The sequence below is a fragment of the Nomascus leucogenys genome, chromosome 10 (assembly GCF_006542625.1).
Source record: "Nomascus leucogenys isolate Asia chromosome 10, Asia_NLE_v1, whole genome shotgun sequence".
Taxonomy (NCBI): domain Eukaryota; kingdom Metazoa; phylum Chordata; class Mammalia; order Primates; family Hylobatidae; genus Nomascus; species Nomascus leucogenys.
In genome coordinates this window covers 61,165,678-61,187,607 of record NC_044390.1, presented here as the reverse complement: position 1 = coordinate 61,187,607, position 21,930 = coordinate 61,165,678, and the positions used below count along the sequence as shown (strand labels likewise).

General features: G+C 49.8%; 1 protein-coding gene across 3 annotated transcripts in view; it reads right to left on the bottom strand.

Moving 5' to 3' along the window:
• OLFM2 (olfactomedin 2) overlaps positions 1 to 21,930 on the bottom strand; it is an 85,953-nt gene that overhangs the window by 56,749 nt on the left and 7,274 nt on the right. The window contains exon 1 of one of the 3 annotated variants that reach the window (XM_003275630.3): positions 5,576 to 5,888. The exons of 1 other annotated variant lie outside the window; for it this stretch is intronic. In XM_003275630.3, the coding sequence (XP_003275678.3) occupies positions 5,576 to 5,710 (135 nt within the window). In that variant the 5' untranslated portion in view covers positions 5,711 to 5,888. Of the gene's footprint in view, positions 1 to 5,575; positions 5,889 to 21,930 lie in introns of those variants that run through there. One more of the 3 variants, XM_030820912.1, reaches the window with a different exon arrangement.

Genomic DNA, 21,930 nt, shown 5'->3' with positions numbered 1-21,930 from the left:
AATAAAATTTAAAAATTAAAAAAATCTAAAGCCCCTGAAAGATCCCCCTCCCCACAACATGATATGGCTCCCTCACTTCCTCTCCCTCTTCCCCTTGCTCACTATGTTCCAGACATGGGCCTCCTCCCTGTTCCCCCAACACGCCAGGCAAGGTCTTGCCTCAGGCTCTTTGCAGGGGCTGTTCCCTCTACCTATAACTCTCTGCCTCCCGAAATCTTCCTCTTCCACCCTTCACATCCTTCTGATCTCTGCATATGTGTTACCTCCTCAGAGAGGCCACTCGATCTAAAATAATTCCTCCCTTATTCTTCCTTGTTGTTGTTGTTGTTGAGACAGGGTTTCACTCTGTCACCCAGGCTGGAGTGCAGTGGTGCGATCATAGCTCACTGTAGCCTCCAACTCCTGGGCTCAAGCAGTCCTCATGCTTCAGCCTCCTAAGTAGCTGGTACTACAGGTGTGCACCACCATGCCCAGCTAATTCTTTTTATTTTTCTTCTTTTTCTTTGAGATGGAGTTTTGCTCTTGTCACCCAGGCTGGAGTGCAATGGCGTGATCTCGGCTCACTGCAACCTCTGCCTCCTGGGTTCTCCTGCCTCAGCCTGCTAAGTAGCTGGGATTACAGGCACCTGCCATCATACCTGGCTAATTTTTTTTTTTTTTTTTTTTTTTGAGACAGAGTCTCGCTCTGTCACCCAGGCTGGAAGTGCAGTGACGCAATCTCGGCTCACTGCAAGCTCCACCTCCCGGGTTCACGCCATTCTCCTGCCTCAGCTTCCCAAGTAGCTGGGACTGCAGGCACCCGCCACCATGCCCAGCTAATGTATTTTTGGTGGAGACGGGGTTACACCGTGTTAGCCAGGATGGTCTCCATCTCCTGACCTCGTGATCTGCCTGCGTCAGCCTCCCAAAGCACTGGGATTACAGGTGTGAGCCACCGGGTTTCACCATGTTGGCCAGGCTGGTCATGAACTCCTGACCTCAGGTGATCCACCCACCTTGGCCTCCCAAAGTGCTGGGATTACAGGTGCGAGCCACCGTGCCTGGCTAAAAATGTATTTTCTTTTGGGGTTTTGCTATGTTGTCCAGGCCAGTCTCGAACTCCTGGCCTCAAGCAATCTTCCCACCTCAAGCTCCCAAAGTGCTGAGATTACACATGTGAGCCACTATGGTCAGCCTATTTTAATTTTTTGTAGAGACAGGATCTTGCTGTGTTGCCCAGGCTAGTCTTGAACTCTTGGCCTCAAGCAATCTTCCCACCCCTGCCTTCCAAAGCTTGAGAATTATAGGCATAAGCCACAGTGCCACTCTAAGAGCCTTTTGCTGAGAGCTGCTCAGCTCCTCCTTATTCGTCCCATAAAGCAAAAGGTCCCCCTCAAATAGCACACCCCTCCTCCCTCTCCCCTTCCTTCTCTCCAGCCCCCTAGGAGGAGGGGATGGTTAAGGGTATAACATACAAGATTCAGGTATTTCACTTCAGGCCCCGAAATGATGGCTGCAGCTGGCAATACAGCTGACAGCTCTTAGTCTGGTCCTGGATTTATGATCCCCAGGTGAGGAGCCATTCCGCCGAAGGCTCCCGTCCCACAGGGATGGTTTATGGCTGGGAGTTGGCCAAAGGTAGTAGTGGTAGCTTCCTCCCCATGTCTTCCCAGAGATGGTCTATAACCACAGGAATGCTAAGCTGCTTCTGCAATTCAGGCGGAGGAAGCCAGAGAGAAGCAGGACCCCCAAGGCTCTAGGTTCACCGCCACCACACCACTGAGTTCCTTTTTAAAGCCAAACACCAGCATCCAACCTTCCGCCTCCTGACTTTGGGAATCCATACTGCTTCGTTTCCTGAACCCCTCAGCCTCCCCCACGTTGGGATGCTAAACCTTCCGACATCTCCTCCTAACTGAACACCTACTACGTGCCTGGTCACTTTCCATTTGTTCTCCCCAGTCCTGAGGAAGGTGAAATGGATTTAGACACTTGAGAAATGTTTATTCCTAAACAACTACTATGTGCCCGTTATTTATTTGTTTTTGTTTGAAGGAGGAATCCACAAATCCTTATGAAGGTGTGATTGTGGATTCAGTCATTGGACAAATATTTATTGTAGGCCTACTGTGCGTCACACCTTAGGGTTCAGTAGTGAGCAAAACACAGACGTCTTCAAGGATCTTACCATCTCATAAAGACTCTAAATTTCCCCTGACTAATAAGGAAATCGAATCCCAGCTTCTCAGGAGGCTAAGACGGGAGAATGACTTGAGCCTAGGAGTTCCAGATGTCAGTGAGCTATGATGGCACCACTACACTCCAGCCTGGGTGACAGAGTGAGACTCTTTCTCTAAAAATAATAATATTAATAATAACAATAAGGAAGTTGGGGCTTAGGGAAATTAAATAATTTCCCCCAAAGTCACAGGGCCAGAATTCAAACCCAGATATGTTTGACTCGAAAATCTTATTACTAACTGAGCATCTGCTATCTTAAGGCACTGAGCTGGAGGTTTTCAAACATAAACATTCTTGACATAGAAGAGGCACTTGATAGTCTTGTGGAATAGGCTGGGTGCTGGTGGCTCATGCCTGTAATCCCAGCATTTTGGTAGGCCAAGGCGGGAGGATCCCTTGAGCCCAGGAGTTCAATATCAGCTTGGGCAACATGGTGAGACTCCATCTTTAAAAAAATAGTTTTGTGGAATAAATACAATGGATGGAAGGATAGATGAACAGATGGAGAGGCAGATGGATGGTGGAAGGATGGATGCACAGAGGATAGAAAAAGAGACAGTTGGATGATGGATAATGGATGGATGGAGGGATTGGTGAATGCATGGATAGAGATGGACGGATAGAAGAATGGATCCATGAAAGGACAAAGAGACAAATGACGCATCATGGATAGATGAAAAGAGATGGGTGGAAGGATAAAGTGATGGATGTGTGAAAGGATGGATGGACAGATGGATGGACAGATGGAATAGTGGGTGGGTGTATGAGTGAATGGATGGAGAGAAAATGGATGGGTAGATGAAATAATTGATGGATAGATGGATAGACTGATGGAATAACAGGTGGTTGGATGAATGAATGAATGGAGATATGGATACCAAGACAGATGGAAGGATGGATGTAAAAATAGATGGATAAATGAAATAATAGATGGATGGATGGATAGATGAAGAGATATATGGAAGGGTGGAAGGATGGGAATTTGAACAGCAGATCTCTGTTACCCACAACAATTCTGTGAGGTAAGACATCATTCCCATTTTATAGATGAGAAAACAGTAGCTCAGAGTGACAAAGGCACTGGCCAGAGTCACAGAGCAAGTTGGGGACAAAATCTAGATTCCAACATAGGTCTTTCAGACTCCCAAAATGGACACCCTCATGTCACAGTCCTCTCCCAGCCCTCACCCTGAGTACCTTAACATCTCACTTCTCAGATCCCTTTTGACAAAGTCTAATGAGACTGAGGGATGGGATGGTGTCAGGGACAGGAGGGCCATTAGCTTTGAGCAGGTGAATTCATGGAAGCATTGGATGAAGATGCTGTTAGCTACAAATGGGCCAGAGTGGAGATCAGGTCTGTTTGGGCACACACACATACACACTTACAGAAAACACACAGCACACAGGGCATCCTACCCACATGCATACAAGGCAGGCACACACACACACTTTCATAAATACACACTTGCACTTATATGCACACACTTACAAAGACATACCTGTCCACACATATGTGTACAAAGATACTTGCACACACGTTTGCACAGATACATATGCACACACGAAATCATAACTCATAGACATGCTCTTACATACTTATGTATACATTCTGCAGACACACCATATGCACACATTTACACACACCTGCATAGAACACATGCACACAGACTCACTTGCTTTCAATGGTGGTGGAGGGAAATTTGGCTTCTGTTTTCAATGAGATACCATCTCTCTCCCTTCTCAGATGGCAACGACAAGAAGCCTGTGTCATACTCGTGTATAACAAACTCATATGCACACACGCAATCTTGTAACACAGGCAAACCCACAGTCAGGGACAGGCAATTGCAGATACACATGCAGATACGTCCACACCCAAGCACAGTCACTCAGGGACACACCCACACTCATTCTGGGATGCACCCTCACACAAAGGAAGACACACCGGACCCCATGCCGGCAGTGCACAGAAACTTTCTCCACTCCCATTCCCCCATATACACACCAAAACACACACATACAGACACACCAGGACATACCCAAATAATAAACACTTGATATGACAGATACACAGAAACACACCGTCTCACACATTGGCTGCCAAGTCTAAGAATCTAGCCTGAAAGCTCTCACCTGTGTCAAGCCCAATACCACCCCCACCAGGGGCTGAACAAAGCCTTCTCAGGTGTCCCCACCACCACCACACACCCTTGCCTTCCACCCTAGGGAGCAAATTCTTCTTTGCCCCCACAGCAAGCTGCGGGATGACCATTTTGGGGCTAAGCAAGGGAGGATTGGTGAAGTTGGGGCTAAAGAAAGGGAGTCCCAGGCATCGCAGCCTGGGTTTGGGGGACGATTTGGGAGGAGCCCCCCAAACAGATGGAACAGGGGTGGGGCTACCAGAGGTTGAGGAGTGGGAGGGGAGGGGCATATCTGGAGGAGGCCCAGGGAAGTTTGCAGTGAAGGAAACCCCTCCCTTCTCTCCCCAGGACACCACGGGGAGAACCCCACTGAGTTCTCTCCTTCTTCCCCGATCCAGGGAAGGTCTGTAGTGGGGAAGCTGGAGGATAAAGCCTCAAAGGGGGATGGGATGGCAAGGCGCAATCCCGGAGCTCCTGGAGGCAGTGTCAGCTCTGGCCCCAGTCTGCGCCCCGTCTACCTCCCGGGGGGGTGAGTTATGGGGATAAATATTCAGCACATGGCGAGGCAAGAATGGCGGAAGGGGTGCTGGGGAGAGAAAGAGAAAAAAAGAGATACAAATTCTCAGCGCCACGGAGACAGAGGCAGGTTAAGATAGAAATATTAATAGAAAGAGACCCAGAGACGCAAAGCAGCGGAAATGAATAGAGACTCAGAACTACTCAGAGACGCCGAGACGCAACCAGGCAGAGACCTTGAAGGTGGAGACACTCGGAAACCCCTCGATCCTCCCCTCTTTCAGAGACAGGGTCCTTCTAAACCCCCGAGTCTTACCCTCCTCCCGCTGCACCCCACTCAGCCCGGACTCAGCTCAATTCCGCAGCCCTTGTCGCCTCCGCCCTGGGGCCAGAGCGAGCCTGGTACGCTATTGGCGCTCAGACATTGCTCAGTAATAATCATAATAATCAATAATAACAGCAAGAACCATCCTAAATGGCGCGGAGGTGGCTAGGGGTCCCGGGGCTCCTTCTGCCTCCATGTCCGACCCTGGAACCCCGAGAGGGCGTCCCCTACCCAGGCGCGCCGGGCAGGGTCGTGGGGAGCACGGGGGTAGAGGGGGACAGGTGGGGGCCCCCGGGGGCTGCGGCGGCGGCAGCGGCTGTGGCGCGGGCACCACGCCCCCGGGAGCGCCCCCCGCACGGCAGCCACTCACGATTTTCTCGGAGGCGCCCGCACGGGACACGGTGCCGTTGAGCCCCACGAGCGAGGGCAGCGTCTGCGACATCCAGTTGGTGACCATAGCCATGGTGCTCAGCACGGCCCCGATCTTGAGCAGAGGCACCGACATCGCGCCCCCGCCTCATGCCCCGCGGCCGCCCGCCGCGCCTCCCTTCTCTGGCCCGCCGCGGGGCGCTCGGTCCCTCGACACCCAGGCGCCCCGGGGGGCGTGGTGGAGGGGGCACGAGCGCGAGCTGCGGGGCAGGGGGTCCGGGACGGGGTGAGGGGGGATTCGGGGACGCAGGCTGCGGCTCAGCGCGCCTGGCGGGCTCCTCTTATAAAGCGCCGGCTCGGCCCCCCGCCCCCTCCCGCGCCTCCGCGCCGGGCACTTCCAGCCGCCGTGACGTCACGGCTCCGGCCCGGAGCCCGGCGGGGGGCGGGGGGCGCCCAGACTGCCCCCACCCCCCCACCCCACGCTCTCGCCCGCCCCCTGCCGGGGACTTCTCCATGGGGTGGCGGACCTCCCCCTGATGGCATTCCCCAAGCGCCCCACTCCCACCGCGGTGGCATTCCCCAGCCCCGCCCACCAGCGGTATTCCCGGCCCCCCTCCCCCTAGGCGGTGTTCCCGGACCGCCTCCCGCGCGCAGCCCCTCTCCGAGCCCCAGCTGCAGGACCCCACGCGTAAAGGCGCCCTTGGCCCACCCCAGCCACCCAAAGCGGGCAGGGTGCCGGAGTCGCAAGTCCCCACCCACTTACTGTTGGGACACCCACCCTGGCGCCCTAAAACCTCGGACAGCGGGCATTGGGGGGCGTCGGGGGTGACACGCTCGTGCGCTCCCATGAATCGGGTCACCAAGGGTCTCCTTTAGCTGGGGGAAGGGGCTTCCTTCCCGGGCACTGAGACCACTCTAGGGATCCTTCGGTCATTTCGTGCCCCCAGGGTGGCGTGATCCAGGGCCAGCAGACGAAATTGCTTGGGTGCAGGTACGGTCCTGGGGTCACTTCGGCCACGGGAGGAGTTCCCACGACTACCAAGGGCAGCTTCCTACCCAGGGACCGCGGAGACCCAGCACGCAGCTTTTAGGAGGCGAGTCCCGGGCGGGTGTCGACTTGCAACTTTAACTTGGGGTGTAGGCGGGGCACTCACGCCTCGGACCTTCCGCGCGGTCCCGGGGACCCCGCTCCCGGCCCGCTCCCTCGGGGGAGCGGGAAGCGCAGTGCCCTCGCCGCCCACCCGTCCGCCCACGCACCAGCCGGCGGCGGCCGCGGTGCCGCGGAGAGGAGCGCCGGGCCGGTTTTAATTTCCTCTGTTTTGCCTGCACTCACGCCCCCTCCTGGCGTCCCCGCATCACCTCGCTCCGCCGCCGCCGCCGCCGCCGCCGTCGCCCTCAGCCCGCGGCCGCCGCCGTCTGGAGGCGGCGATGACTCAGGCCTTTCCAGGCGGCGGCCTGGGGCTGAGGGCTCTGGCTGAGGAGGAGCGCCAAGCATGAGCGGGGAGGGGGGCTGGGGGTCTCGAACCGTCTTTTTTTCTGAGCTGGACAACACCAAGATGCAAGTGTGACCTGTAGGGATGACTGTTCCTCTCTGCCTCAATTTCCCCATCTGCAAAGTGGGTGGTGGAGACCTAACACGTGTAAAGGGCTTGGTCATCCTGAGAATCAGGTAATTTACTGAGCATCTACTATGTCCCAGGCACTGTGAACAACAGACAAAAATGCCTGCCTGTGTGAAATTGAATATTCTTTTTCTTTTCTCTCTTTTTTTTTTTTTTTTGGTAGAGATGGGCATCTCGCTATGTTGCCCAGGCTGGTCTCGAACCCCTGGCCTCAATCGATCCTCCCACCTTGGCCTCCCAAAGTGTTGGGATTCCAGGAGTGAGCCTCCGGGTTGGATGTGAAGATGAATATTCTATGGGGTGAGACAGTCAAGAAATAGGGGAAAAAAGTAAAGTACATAGGATATTAGGAGGAAGTGGAAGTAAACTTTAAACAGTGTGATTGGAGAAAGGGACTTATTTATTTATTTATTTATCTGAGACGGAGTCTCGCTCTGTCGCTCAGGCTGGAGTGCAGTGGCGTGATCTCGGCTCACTGCAAGCTCCGCCTCCTGGGTTCACGCCATTCTCCTGCCTTAGCCTCCCGAGTAGCTGGGACTACAGGCGCCTGCCACCATGCCTGGCTAATTTTTTGTATTTTTTAGTTTCACCGTGTTAGCCAGGATGGTCTCAATCTCCTGACCTCGTGATCTGCCCGCCTTGGCCTCCCAAAGTGCTGGGATTACAGGCGTGAGCCACCGTGCCTGGTGAGAAAGGGACGTTTAAGCAGAGACCTGAAGAAATTGAGGAAGGGAACCACCTGGATATCTGGGGGAAGAGAGTTCCACGCAACAGGAACAGCAAGTGCAAAGGCCCTGGGGCAGGAGTGTTCGAGGACCAGGAAGGAGGCCAGTGTAGTTGGAGTGAGCCAGGGGGAGAACAAGGAATGATGCTGTTTGTAAAATACTTTACGAGTGTCTGCGACATGGTAAGTTTTTCGAATAGTAGCTACCATTGTTGTTATTATTTAAGGCCGGGCACTGTGGCTCATGCCTGTAATCCCAGCACTTTGGGAGGCCAAGGAGGGTGGATCACTTGAGGCCAGGAGTTCGAGACCAGCCTGGCCAACATGGTAAAACCCTGTCTCTACTAAAAATACAAAAGTTGGCTGGGTATGGTGGTGCACACCTGTAATCCCAGCTACTTGGGAGGTTGAGATGGGAGAATCACTTGAACCCGGGAAGCAGAGGTTGCAGTGAGCCAAGATGGAGCCATTGCACTCCAGCCTGGGCGACAGACAGAGTGAGACCCTGTCTAAAAAAAAAAAAAAAAAAAAGAGTTCTTGCCAGCTTGTTCTAAAGCTTTCATTGATGAGTGCTGAACACTTTGCAGATGCAATGTTAACAGTTGCTGCAACATCTGTGAACAGTACAGTGACACCCCTATTTCCAGGTGAGGAAACTGAGCTCAGAGAGGAGAGGGACCCAGATCAGGGGAACCCAGCAGGGAAGTGGGGGCCCAGGTTTTGAAACCAGGTCTGTCTGATTTCAGACCCTAAGACCAACCGTGCTCCAGGCCTCCTGGCTTAGACAATTTGGAACCCAAACAAACTTTCTCACTCTCTGGCCATGGGTGCTGTGGGAAACTGCCTTAGTTCAGTGCATCCAGGCTTCTCCAAGGAATGGTCTGTGCTCGAGTTTGCACTTGCTTGCATTTAATTCCTCGCCTCCCATCTCCCCAACATTTCCAAAACTCCTCTTACCAAAGGTGCCAATTTGCCAGGTCCATACCCTCATGCCAGTCCTCATTAGATCATTCTCACAGTCAGTCCCCACTCACCATCACCTTCTTGAAACTCCTTTTTCCCTTGACTTCAGAGACACGGTATCACTTCCTAGTTCTGCACCCACCTCTCTGGCTGTGCCGTCGCTGTCTCCTGGTACTCCCTAAAACTCTGTATCTTTCAGGGCTTTGTCCTGGGTTCCCTGCTGCTCTCATTCTGCCTGGACCATCCCACACATTCTCAAGGTTTTGGCTCCATCTGGGACACTGCTACCTCAGGACCTTTGAACTTCCTGTTCCCTCTACACAAAATACTGTTACCAAGGATGCCCCCCATGGCTTGTTCCTTTACTTAATTAATGTATTTTTTTAGAGACAGGGTCTTGCTCTGTCACCCAGGCTGGAGTGCAGTGGTTCAATCATAGCTCACTGCAGCCTCTAACTCCTAGGCTCAAGCTATCCTCCTGCCTCAGCCTCCCAAGTAGCTGGGACTACGGATGTGAGCCACCATTCCTGATCCTTTATTTAATTTGTATCTCTGCTCTGTCATTGTGTGGGTCAGAGCCATGCCCTGCCCTTCCCCCCATAAAACTACATTTCCCAGATTCCATTGCATACTGGCTTCCTGTTCGGTTTATCCAATGGGAGCCACTGGAGGGAGATGGGAGATTGGAGAGGAAGGCAGAAGCCAGCGTGTTTCTCTCCTGTGTCCGCTTGGGGTGGAGGGTGTTTTCTGATAGTGGCTACGCCTCCTCCATAGTCCCAGTTCCTCTCCAAGGGTCCCTTCCTCATCACATCCCCTCTTTGCCATGTCCCTCCAGTAGCTTTCTCCTGTAGCTTATTCCGGATTTCCTCATCATCCCATGTGGCTTCTCAACTCTTTCTTCTCCCACTTAACCAATTCCCTGTATTAAATTTCCCCTCTCTGAAACACGTAGAGTGGTTTGTTTCCCTAACAAGACCCTCAGTGATACGGTGATCTTATCCAAAGGACCTTCCCTGGCCACCTCATCTATAATCTGAGCCCCCCACCACTCTCTGCCACTTACCCTACTTTAGTTGTTTTTTGTTTTGTTTTGTTTTGAGATGGAGTCTCACTCTGTTGCCCAGGTTGGAGTGCAGTGGCGAAATCTCTGCTCACTGCAACCTCCATCTTCTGGGTTCGAGTAATTCTCGTGCCTCAGCCTCCCGAGTAGCTGGGTTTACAGGTGCATGCCACCATGCCCGGGTAATTTTTGTATTTTTAGTAGAGATGGGGTTTCACCATGTTGACCAGGCTGGTTTTGAACTCCTGACCTCTAGAGATCCACCTGCCTCGGCCTCCCAAAGTGCTGGGATTACAGGCATGAGCCACCATGCCTGGCCACTTTAGTTCTTTTATCTTTTTTTTTAAGGAGAGGGGCTGGGCACTCTTGCCCAGGCTGGAGTGCAGTGGTGCAATCATAGCTCACTGTAACCTCAGCCTCCTGAATAGGTGAGACTACAGAGGCACACCAACGTGCCCAGCTTATTTTTTAAGTTTTCTGTAGAGGTGGGGTCTCACTATGTTGCCCGGGCTGGTCTCAAACTCTTGGGCTCAGGCAATCCACCTGCCTCAGCCTCCCAAAATGCTGGGATTGTAGGCGTAAGCCACCACGCCAGACCCTAAAAGTCTTTTTAAAGACCCAACAATTCCATCTACCCAAGAGAAACCAAAGCATATGTCCATGAAAAGACCTACACATGAATATTCATAGCAGCATTGGTCATAATGAATGAAACAATCCAAATACCCATCAACTGGTGAGTGAATAAACAAATTGCGGTACATCCATACAATGGAATGCCATTCTGCCATAAAAAGGAACACACTCCTGATATATGCTACAATGTGGATGATCCTCAAAAACATTTTGCTAAGTAAAAGGAGCCAGACGCGAAAGGCCACATAGTTTATGATTCTATTTATACATAATGTCCAGGGAGAGCAAATCAATACAGACAGAAAGTAGATGAGAGATTGCCTGGAACTGGGGGTGGGAGTGGAGACAGAATGCAAATGGGCACGGGGGCTGTTTTGGGGGTGATGAAAATGTCCTAAAATTGGATCGGGGTGATGGCCGCACAACTCTAAATTTACGAAAAGTCATTGAACTACACGCTTACACAGGTGAATTTTATGGTCTGTAAATTATACCTCCATCAAACTGCTGAAAAGGGAAGATCCACCAGGCATGGTGGCTCACGCCTGTAATCCCAACACCTTGGGAATCTGAAGCAGGAGAATTGCTCGAAGCCAGGAGTTCGAGACCAGCCTGCGCAACGTAGTGAGACTTCATTTCTCTTTTTTTTTTTTTTTTTTTTTTTGAGATGGAGTCTTGCTCTGTCGCCCAGGCTGGAGTGCAATGGGGCGATCTCGGCTCACTGCAAGTTCCGCCTCCCAGGCTCACGCCATTCTCCTGCCTCAGCCTCCGGAGTAGCTGGGACACCACGCCCGGAGAATTTTTTGTATTTTTAGTGGAGACAGGGTTTCACCGTCTTAGCCAGGATGGTCTCAATCTCCTGACCTCGTAATCTGCCCGCCTCGGCCTCCCAAAGTGCTGGGATTACAGGCGTGAGCCACCGCGCCCGGCTGAGACTTCATTTCTTCCTATTTATTTATTTGAGATAGTCTCGCTCTGTCGCTCAGGCTGGAGTGCAGTGGCCCGATCTTGGCTCACTGCAACCTTCCCCTCGGGGTTCAAGCAATTCCCTTACCTCAGCCTCCGGAGTAGCTGGGATTACAGGTGCGTGCCACCACGCCTGGCTAATTTTTGTATTTTTCGTAGAGACAGCATTTTGCCATGTTGGCCAGGCTGGCCTCAAACTCCTGACCTCAGGTGATCCTCCTGCCTTGGCCTCCCAAAGTGCTGGGATTACAGGCATGAACCACCACACCTGGACCCCTGCCATTTTTTTTTGAGACAGAGTCTTGCTCTGTTGCCCAGGCTGGAGTGCAGTGGTGAGATCTCGGCTCACTGCAATCTGTGCCTCCAGGGTTCAAGTGATAGTCGTGCCTCAGCCTCCTGAGTAGCTGGGATTACAGGGGTGCGCCACCATGCCCAGCTAATTTTTGTATTTTTTTTTTTTAGTAGAGATGGGTTTCACCATGTTGGCCGGCTGGTCTCGAACTCCTGACCTCAGGTGGTCTGCCCACCTCGGCCTCCCAAAGTGCTAGGATTACAGCTGTAAGCCACCGCACCTGGCCCCTCCCCATCAAAAAAAATTTTTTAAGTAGCTGGGCATGGTGGCATGTCCCTGTAGTACCAGCTACTTGGGAGGCTGAGGTGGGAGGATCACTTAAGCCCAAGTGTTTGAGGCTTCAGTGAGCTATGATGGCACCTCTGCACTCCAGCCTGGGCAACAGAGCAAGACCCTGCCTGTACAAAAGGGGGAGGCATTTTTAAACTTTACTTGCAAGCTCCCTCTTTGAGGTGTCCTGCACTGTACTAACACAAGAATAAATGTCTCCTTAAATTTTGAGCCCAAGATTCCTTGCTTGCATCACCCTGGTCCTGGCAATGATGTACTCACGGTCAGAAATGAGAGATTATTTACTTTTTACCCCTCCTTCTCCATCCCTCCTCCTCTATTCAAACCAGCACCACAGCCAGCTAATCCTGATACAGAAATATCTCAAGAAAGTGCCCCCTCTTCCCCATCATCATCACTGTGAACATCGCGCTGGTGAGCCACTGAAAAAAATGTTTCTTCCAGGGCCAGGTGTGGTGGCTCATGCCTGTAATCCCAGCACTTTCGAAGGTTGAGGTGGGCAGATCACTTGAGGCCAGGAGTTCGAGACCAGCCTGGCCAACATGGCAAAACTCTGTCTCTACTAAAAATACAAAAAAAAAAAAAAAAAATGAGCTGGGCGTGGTGGCACAGACCTGCAATCCCAGCTACTTGGGAGGCCGAGGCAGGTAAGTTATTTGAACCTGGGAGGCAGAGGTTGCTGTGAGCAGAGATCACACCACCGTACTCCAGCCTGGGCAACAGAGTGAGACTCCATCTCAAAAAAAAAAAAAAGTTTTTTTCCCTTGAAATTTCTGGGTGGTAAAAAATTCATAACTGTTGGAAAAATATCAATAATTGCTGAGGTTTATTTAGTACTATCATGTTCCAGACACCATTTGCAGCAAAGTACGTGTAATAACTCATTTAACCCTCAGAATACCCATGTGCAACAGACAGAATTATAATTTTCTTTTCTTTGTTTTGGGATTTTGTTGTTGTTGTTTTGAGACAGGGTTTTGCCTACCCTGTCACCCAGGCTGGAGTGCAGTCACGTGATCATACTTCACTGCAGCCTCGACCTCCCTGGCTCAAGCAATCCTCCTGCCTCAACCTTCCGAGTAGCTGGGACTACAGTCACATGCCACCATGCTTGGCTAATTTTTTTTTATTTTTGGTAGAGACAGGGTCTTGCCATGCTGCCCAGGCTGGTCTCAAACTCCTGGGCTCAAGCAATCCCCTTGCCTCAGCTTTTCAAAATGCTGGGAAGACAGGCATGAGCCACTGCACCCAGCTAGGCAAAGGTTTTTAAAATAGAACCCTAACAAGCACCAGCCATGAAAGAAAAAATTATTTGAACTACATTAAAATTTTTTTTTGAGACGGAGTCTCACTCTGTCGCCCAGGCTGGAGTGCAGTGGCATGATCTTGGCTCGCTGCAAGCTCTGCCTCCCAGGTTCATGGCATTCTCCTGCCTCAGCTTCCCAAGTAGCTGGGACTACAGGCGCCCGCCACCACGCCCGGCTATTTTGTATTTTTAGTAGAGATGGGGTTTCACCTTGTTAGCCAGGACGGTCTTGATCTCCTGACCTCATGATCCGCCCACCTCGGCCTCCCAAAGTGCTGGGATTACAGGCATGAGCCACCACGCCCAGCCTGAACTACATTAAAATTAAGAAATCCTGGCTGAGTGTAGTGGCTCACGCCTGTCATCCCAGCACTTTGGGAGGCCAGGGCGGGAGGATGGTTTGAGCCCAGGAATTTGAGACCAGCCTGGGCAACACGGTGAAACCTCGTCTCTAAAAAAACTACAAAAATTAACTGGGTGTGGTGGTGTGCACCTATAGCTCCAGCAACTCAGCAGGCTGAGGTGGGAAGATCACTTGAGCCCAGGAGATCGAGGCTGCAGTGAGCCGTAATTGCACCACTGCACTCCGGCCTGGGCAACAGAGTGAGACCCTGTCTCAAAAAAAAAAAGGAAAGAAAAAGAGATGAAATGAAATTAAGGAATGCTATTGATTAAAAGACACCACTAAGAGAATGAAAAGAAAAGCTACAGAGGAGAAGATATTTGCAATCATTATGTCCAATAAAAATCTCATATCCTGATTTTATAGTTATGTAAAATATGTATATGTATCTATGTAAAATCTGGATACACACACACACACACACACACACACACACACACACATTCCTACAAATCAGTAAGAAAAAAAGCAGACATCTGAACAGAGAAGTGGGCAAAAGACTTAGACATTTCACAAAAGTGGATATCCAAGTTGTCAATAAACATATGGAAAGGCGCTTAATTCATCATCAGGCACATCACTCATCATCAGGAAATGTAAATGAAACCCACAAGGTTTCCAGCACTTTGGGAAGCTGAGGTAGGAGGATCACTTGAGCCCAGGAGTTGGAGACCAGCCTAGGCAACATAACCAGACCCTGACTCAAAAAAACAAAAATAAATTTATAAATAAACCCACAATGCAATACTATTTGGCACCCATCAGAATGTCTAAAACTAAAAAAAGTCCAGGCATGGTGGCTCATACCTGTAATCCCAGTACTTTGGGAGGCCAAGGTGGGTGGATTGCTTGAGCTCAGGAGTTCCAGATTAGCCAGGGCAACAGGGCAAAACCCCGTTTCTACAAAAAAGTTAGCCAGGCATGGTGCTGCATGCCTGTGGTTCTAGCTACTTGGGAGGCTGAGGTGGGAGGATCACTTGAACTTGGGAGGTTGAGGTTGCAGTGAGCAGAGATTGTGCCACTGCGCTCCAGCCAGGGTGACAGAGTGACACCCTATCTCAAAAAAAAAAAAAGAAAGAAAGAAAGAAAAAAAAGAAAAGAAAAAGAAAGACAACACCAACTGTTGGGGAGGATATGGAGCAACTGGAACACTTCATACACTACTGGTGGAAAAGTACATTGTTGACTTTTTGGAAGAGTCTCTGAAACTTTGGAAGACTATACAGCAGTTTCTCCCCATGACTCAGCAATTCCACTCCTATGTATACAGTTGAGCTTCATGATTCGAAAATTCCAGATTGGCAAATTCGCCTACTTTTTGCAATTTGTTTATACTCTAAGATCAATACTCGCTGGGGCATTTGTAGTCATTTGTGGACATGCACAGTGATAATTTTTTTTTTCTTGTTTAGAAACAGGGTGGAGTAGCCAGGCACGGTGGCTCACGCCTGTAATCCCAGCACTTTGGGAGGCCGAGGTGGGCCGATCACTTGAGGTCAGGAGTTCAATACCAGCCTGGCCAACATGGTGAAATCCTGTCTCTACTAAAAATACAAAAATTAGCCAGGTACGGTGGGTGCACACCTGTAATCCCAGATGCTTGGGAAGCTGATGCACAAGAATTGCTTGAACCCGGGAGGCAGAGGTTGCAGTGAGCCAAGATCATTGCTACTGCACTCCAGCCTGGGTGACAAAGTGAGACTGTCTCAGGCAAAAAAAAAAAAAAAAAGAAAGAAAAGAAAAGAAAGAAAGAGAGAGAGAGAGAGAGAAAGAAAGGAAGGAAAGGAAAGAAGGAAAGAGAGAGAGAGAAAGAAAGAAAGAGAAAGAAAGAAAGAAAGAAAGAAAGAAAAGAAAGAGAAAGAAAGAAAGAAAGAGAAAGAAAGAAAGGGAGAGAAAGAAAGAAAAGAAAAGAAAAGAAAATTAAGAGTGCAGTGGTGGGATTGCCTTTACCTCCTGGGCTCAAGCAATCCTCCCAAGTAGATGGGACTTCAGGCATGCAGCACCACACTTAGCTAATTAAAAAAAATTTTTTTGTAGAGCTGGGCGTGGTGCCTCACGCCTGTAATCCCAGCTACTCGGGAGGCTGAGGCACAAGAATCACTTGAACCCATGAGGTGGAGGTTGCAGTGAGACGAGATCGTACCACTGCATCATTTCAGCCTGGGCAACACAACAATAACCCTGTCTCTACAAAAAAAAAAAAAAAAAAAAAAAAAAAGGCCGGGCGCGGTGGCTCACGCCTGCAATCCCAGCACTTTGGGAGGCCGAGGCAGGCAGATCACGAGGTCAGGAGATTGAGACCATCCTGGCTAAGACGGTGAAACCCCATCTCTACAAAAATACAAAAAAATTACCCGGGCATGGTGGCGGGCACCTGTAGTCCCAGCTATTCGGGAGGCTGAGGCAGAATGGTGTGAACCCGGGAGGCAGAGCTTGCAGTGAGTCAAGATCACGCCACTGCACTCCAGCCTGGGTGACAGAGCGAGATTCCACCTCAAAACAAAAAAAAGTGGGGGGAGGGAGCAGGGAAAGCATTAGGAGATATACCTAATGTTAAATGAGGAGTTGATGGGTGCAGCACACCAACATGGCACATGTATACATATGTAACAAACCTGCACGTTGTGCACATGTACCCTAAAACTTAAAGTATAATTTTAAAAAATTGTTTTTGAAATGGAGGTCTCGCTCTGTTGCCCAGGCTGGTCTGGAACTCCTGGGCTGAAGCCATCCTTCCACCTTGGCCACCCAAAGCACTGGGATTATAGGCGTGAGCCATTGCTTCCGGCCTGACAACATACTCAAGTCGCCCAACCCTGTTGAGGTCTAATAAGGAGACACGCTGCTTTCTTCCTTCAGCTCTGATACTACATGCAAGTGTCTTTTTTATGGTCCATTTAGTGCCAAGCTTTTCATATTTTTGTGCTGTTTGTTGATGACTTCGCTATCTTCAGTGGCCCCCACGCACCGTGCTGAAGTGTAGTCTAGTGTTTCTAAGTGCAAGAAGGCTGTGATGTGTCTCACGGAGAAAAGACATGTGTTAGAGAAGCTTCATTCAGGCATCAGATCTAGTGCTATTGGCCGGGAGTTCAATGTTAATGAATCAAAAAATAAATATATATGTGATATATATATATGTGTATATATATAGATACGATTGATATATATATATATATGATATTCTAAAACAGAAACACACATAAAACAAAGTTATGGCTGGGCGCCGTGGCTCATGCCTGTAATCCCAGCATTTTGGGAGGCTGAGGCAGGCAGATCGTTTGAGCCCAGGAGTTGGAGACCAGCCTGGGCAACACGCTGAAATCCTAGCTCTACAAAAAATTAGCCAGGTCTGGTGGTGCGTAGTCCCGGCTACTCAGGGTGTTGGGAGGCTGAGGCGGGAGAATGGCTTGAGTCCAGAAGGCGGAGGCTGCAGTGAGCCAAGATCACACCACTGCACTCTAGCCTGGGGGACAGAGTGAGACCCTGTCTAAACAAAACAAAACAAAAAAAAGTTATATATTATTCAGTTGACAAAAACGTTGTGGTCAGAGGCTTTTGACAAAAATAACAAGTGTTGGTGAGGAAGTGGAAAAATAGGAACCCTTTGTGGGAATGTAAAATAGTGCAGTCGCCGTAGAAAACATTATTGTAGTTCTTCAAAAACTTAAAACATAGCTACCATATGACCCAGCAATACTTTTTTTTTTTTTTTTTTTTTGAGACAGGATCTTACCCTGTCACCCAGGCAGTGGTACAATCATGGCTCACTGCAGCCTTGACCTCCCGGGCTCTAGTAATCCTCCCACCTCAGCCTCCCGAGTAGCTGGGACCACAGGCACAGCTAATTTTTGTATTTGTTATAGAGACAGGGTTTCACCATGTTGCTGAGGTTGGTCTCAAACTCCTGGGCTCAAGCAATCCACCCACCTCAGCCTCCCAATTGCTGGGATTACAGATGTAAGCCGCCGTGCTTGGCCCAGCAATGCCACTTCTGAATACATACACAAAAGAACTGAACTCAGTGTCTCAAAGAGACATTGGTACACCCATGATCATAGCAGTATTATTCAAAAAAGCTCAAAGGTGAAAACAACCAGGCCGGGCACAGTGGCTCACACCTGTAATCCCAGCATTTTGGGAGGCTGAGGTGAGAGGATTGCTTTAGGCCAGGAGTTGAAGACCAGCTTGAGCAAGATGACAAGACGCCATCTCTACAAAAAAAATTTAAGAATTAGCCAGCCATGTGGCATGCACCTGTAGTACCAGCTACTCGTGAGGCTGAGGTGGAAGGATCCCTTGAGCCCAGGAGATAGAGATTGCAGTGAGCTATGATGGTGCCACTGCACTTCAGCCTGAGTGATAGAGAGAGACCTCCTCTCTAAAATTAAGACTTTTTTTAAAAAGCTGGAAACAACCCAGTGTCTATTTATTGATGAACCAATGGATAAACAAAATGTGATATATCCATACATGGAATATGATTCAGCCTTTAAAAGGATGGAAATTCTAGGCCGGGCACGGTGGCTCACGCCTGTAATTCCAGCACTTTGGGAGGCTGAGGCAGGTGGATCATGAGGTCAGGAGATTGAGACCATCCTGGCTAACATGGTGAAACCCTGTCCCTAATGAAAATACAAAAAAGTTAGCCAGGTGTGGTGGTGGGCGCCTGTAGTCCCAGCTACTCCGGAGGCTGAAACAGGAGAAGCGCTTGAACCTGGGAGGCAGAGCTTGCAGTGAGCTGAGAGCACACCTCTGTACTCCAGCCTGGGACAGAGAGCGAGACTCCATCTCAAAAAAAAATAAAATAAAATAAATAAATAAATAAATAAATAAATAAATAAATAAATAAATGACTAAAGAGATAAATTTTATATTATGTGTATTTTACAGCAATTAAAAATTTTTAAAGTCTTCCATTTAAACATGCACAACCTCTGCTATGAGTCACTATGACCAGCTCACTAAATTCTAGGCCAAGTGCAGTGGCTCACGCCTATAATCCCAGCAGTTTGGGAGGCTGAGGCAGGAAGATCTTATGAGCCCAGGAGTTCAAGACCAGCCTGGACAATATAGTGAGACCCTGTCGCTACAAAAAAAAAAAAAATTATGTGGGCATGGTGGCACACGCCTGTGGTCCCAGTGACTCAGGTGGCTGAGGTGGGAGGACTGCCTGAGCACAGGAGTTTGAGGCTGCAGTGAGCTATGATTGCATCACTACGCTCCAGCCTGGGCGACAGAGCAAGACTCTATCTCTAAAAATAAATAAATAAGGTCCAGCGCAGTGGCTGACGCCTGTAATCCCAGCACTTTGGGAGGCCGAGGCAGGTGGATCACGAGGTCAGGAGTTTGAGACCAGCCTGGCCAACATGGTGAAATCCTGTCTCTACTAAAAATACAAAAATTAGCCAGGCGTGGTAGCACGCGCCTGTTATCCCAGTTACTCGGGAGGCTGAGGTAGGAGAATTGCTTGAACCTGGGAGGGGAAGGTTGCAGTGAGCTGAGATCGCACCACTGCACTCCAGCCTGGGCGACAGAGCGAGGCTCTGTCTCGAAAAAATATAAATAAATAAATGAATAAATAAATTCTAAAATCCTTAACCCAGCTTTCGAAGCCTTTACAGTCAGATCACAACCTTTTCAAGCTCACTTCCCTTCTCCTATCTGTACCCACCATAGGCATCAACCACACACTTACCCTAGTTCCCATTTCCAGAACCTTCCCCTCCTTTAAACATGGTTAGAATCATGTGTAAAATAAGGGTAAACCCACCAGGTCTTGTCAGCATGACCAATGACTTTCTTCTGTGTCCACCCTCCAGTCTTCACTTGCTCATCCTTCAAGGCGCATCTCAAATGCCACCTCCCCCAGGAAGTCCACTTGACTCTTGACATCTGGCACTTTGTACCATGTGTCTGCTGCATCTGTCTCCCAAATTTGGCAACTGACAGCCATTCAGAGCGGACTGTGTCACGTCCCTCCTGAGTGGGTGAGTGCCTCTATCAGTGTCTTTTTCATAGAAATTACTAGAGAAATTAGGAACAGAAACAATCTGGGCTGGGTGCAGTGACTCATGCCTGTAATCCCAGCACCTTGGGAGGCCGAGGCGGATCACTTGAGTTCAGGAGTTCGAGACCAGCCTGAACAATATTGTGAAACCCTGTCTCTACTAAAACAAAAATTAGCTGGGCCCGGTGGCTCACACCTGTAATCCCAGCACCTTGGGAGGCTGAGGCAAGAGGATCACTTGAGGCCAAGAGTTCAAGACCAGCCTGGGCAACATAGTGAGACCCCCATCTCTACCAAAAAAAAAAAAAGAGAAAAAGAAAAAGAAAAATTAGCTGGATGTAGTGGTACACACCTGTAGTCCTAACTATTTGAGAGGCCAAGGTAGGAGGATCACTTGGGCCAAGGAGGTTGAGGCTACAGTGGGCTGTGCTCACACCACTCCACTCTAGCCTGGTCAACAGAGCAAGACCCTGCCTCTTAAAAAAAAAAGAAACAAAATAAAATTTAAAAAGAACCCGGCTCACCATGTGCTTATTATGTATTTTTCTTGGGATTCACCAGGACTCTCTTAGAGCCTAAAAAGTGAGAAGCTATTTGCCATTTCATTTGATGGCTGAACTGGCTTTGCCTTTTGGTTTCTTTCTTCTTGTGCAATGACACCTGTCTTCTCGTCTATTTTTTTTTTTTTTTTTGAGACGGAGTCTCGCTCTGTCGCCCAGGCTGGAGTGCAGTGGCGCGATCTCGGCTCACTGCAAGCTCCGCCTCCCGGGTTCACGCCATTCTCCTGCCTCAGCCTCTCCGAGTAGCTGGGACTACAGGCGCCTGCCACCACGCCCAGCTAATTTTTTGTATTTTTAGTAGAGACGGGGTTTCACCGTGGTCTCGATCTCCTGACCTCGTGATCCGCCCGCCTCGGCCTCCCAAAGTGCTGGGATTACAAGCGTGAGCCACCGCGCCCGGCCTTCTCGTCTATTAAGCAAGGCAAGTTACTAGCTGCCCAGGATTGTTGGAACTACGTGTAAAGTAAGAGTAAACAGGGACCGAGAGTCTACCGGGTCCCCAGGAGCAACAAGAACAACCTTTTCCAGGCTGGGAGTGGTGGCTCATGCCTGTAATCCCAGCACTTAGGGAGGCCAAGGTGGGTGGATCACTTGAGGCCAGGAGTTCAAGACCAGCCTGGGCAACATGGCAAAACCCCATCTCTGTTAAAAATACAAAAACTAGCCAGGCATGGTGGTGCACGCCTGTAGTCCCAGCTACTTGGGTGGCTGAGGCATGAGAATTGCTTGAACCCAGGAGGCGGAGGTTGCAGTGAGTTGAGATCGTGCCACTGCACTCCAGACTGGGCGACAGAGCGAGACTCTGTCTAAAAAAAAAAAAAAAAAGAGAGAGAGAGAGAGAGAGAGAGAGAAAGAGAATAAGCTTTTGTATACAGTCTTCATGGAATCTATTCTCCCTGCTCTCTGCTCTTTCCTGGTTACTTCTTGGTTTGTGGCTGCGCTCTGGATGGAAGAAGTTGCAAGACACACTGAGGTAGTGTGCACCTATAATCCCAACTACTTGGGAGGCTGAGGCAGGAGAATTGCTTAAGTCCAAGAGTTCAAGGCCTGCCTGGGCACCATGGCAAGACCCCATCTCAAAAAGAAAAAAAGAGATAGAATGGGTTTCCGCCTTGGCAGTGAAGACACGTCAATGTTCTCAGACAAGAGTTCCCTAGATACGGGAATAAAGTGCTCCTGTCATGATAACTTTTTTCCCAACACAGCCAGGCTCAACTCCTCCAGAAGTTAAATCTTCTACTCCACCTCTTGAAAGCACAAACTACCACCCAGTGCTTGTTGCATAGTATAACGCTTGAGATACAGAAGGCTCTTAATGAATGCTCTCTAAATGAATACATGGGCCGGGCGCAGTGGCTCACACCTGTAATCCCAGCACTTTGGGAGGCTGAGGCAGGTGGATCACCTGAGGTCAGGAGTTTGAGACCAGCCTGAACAACAATATAGAGAAACCCTGTCTCTACTAA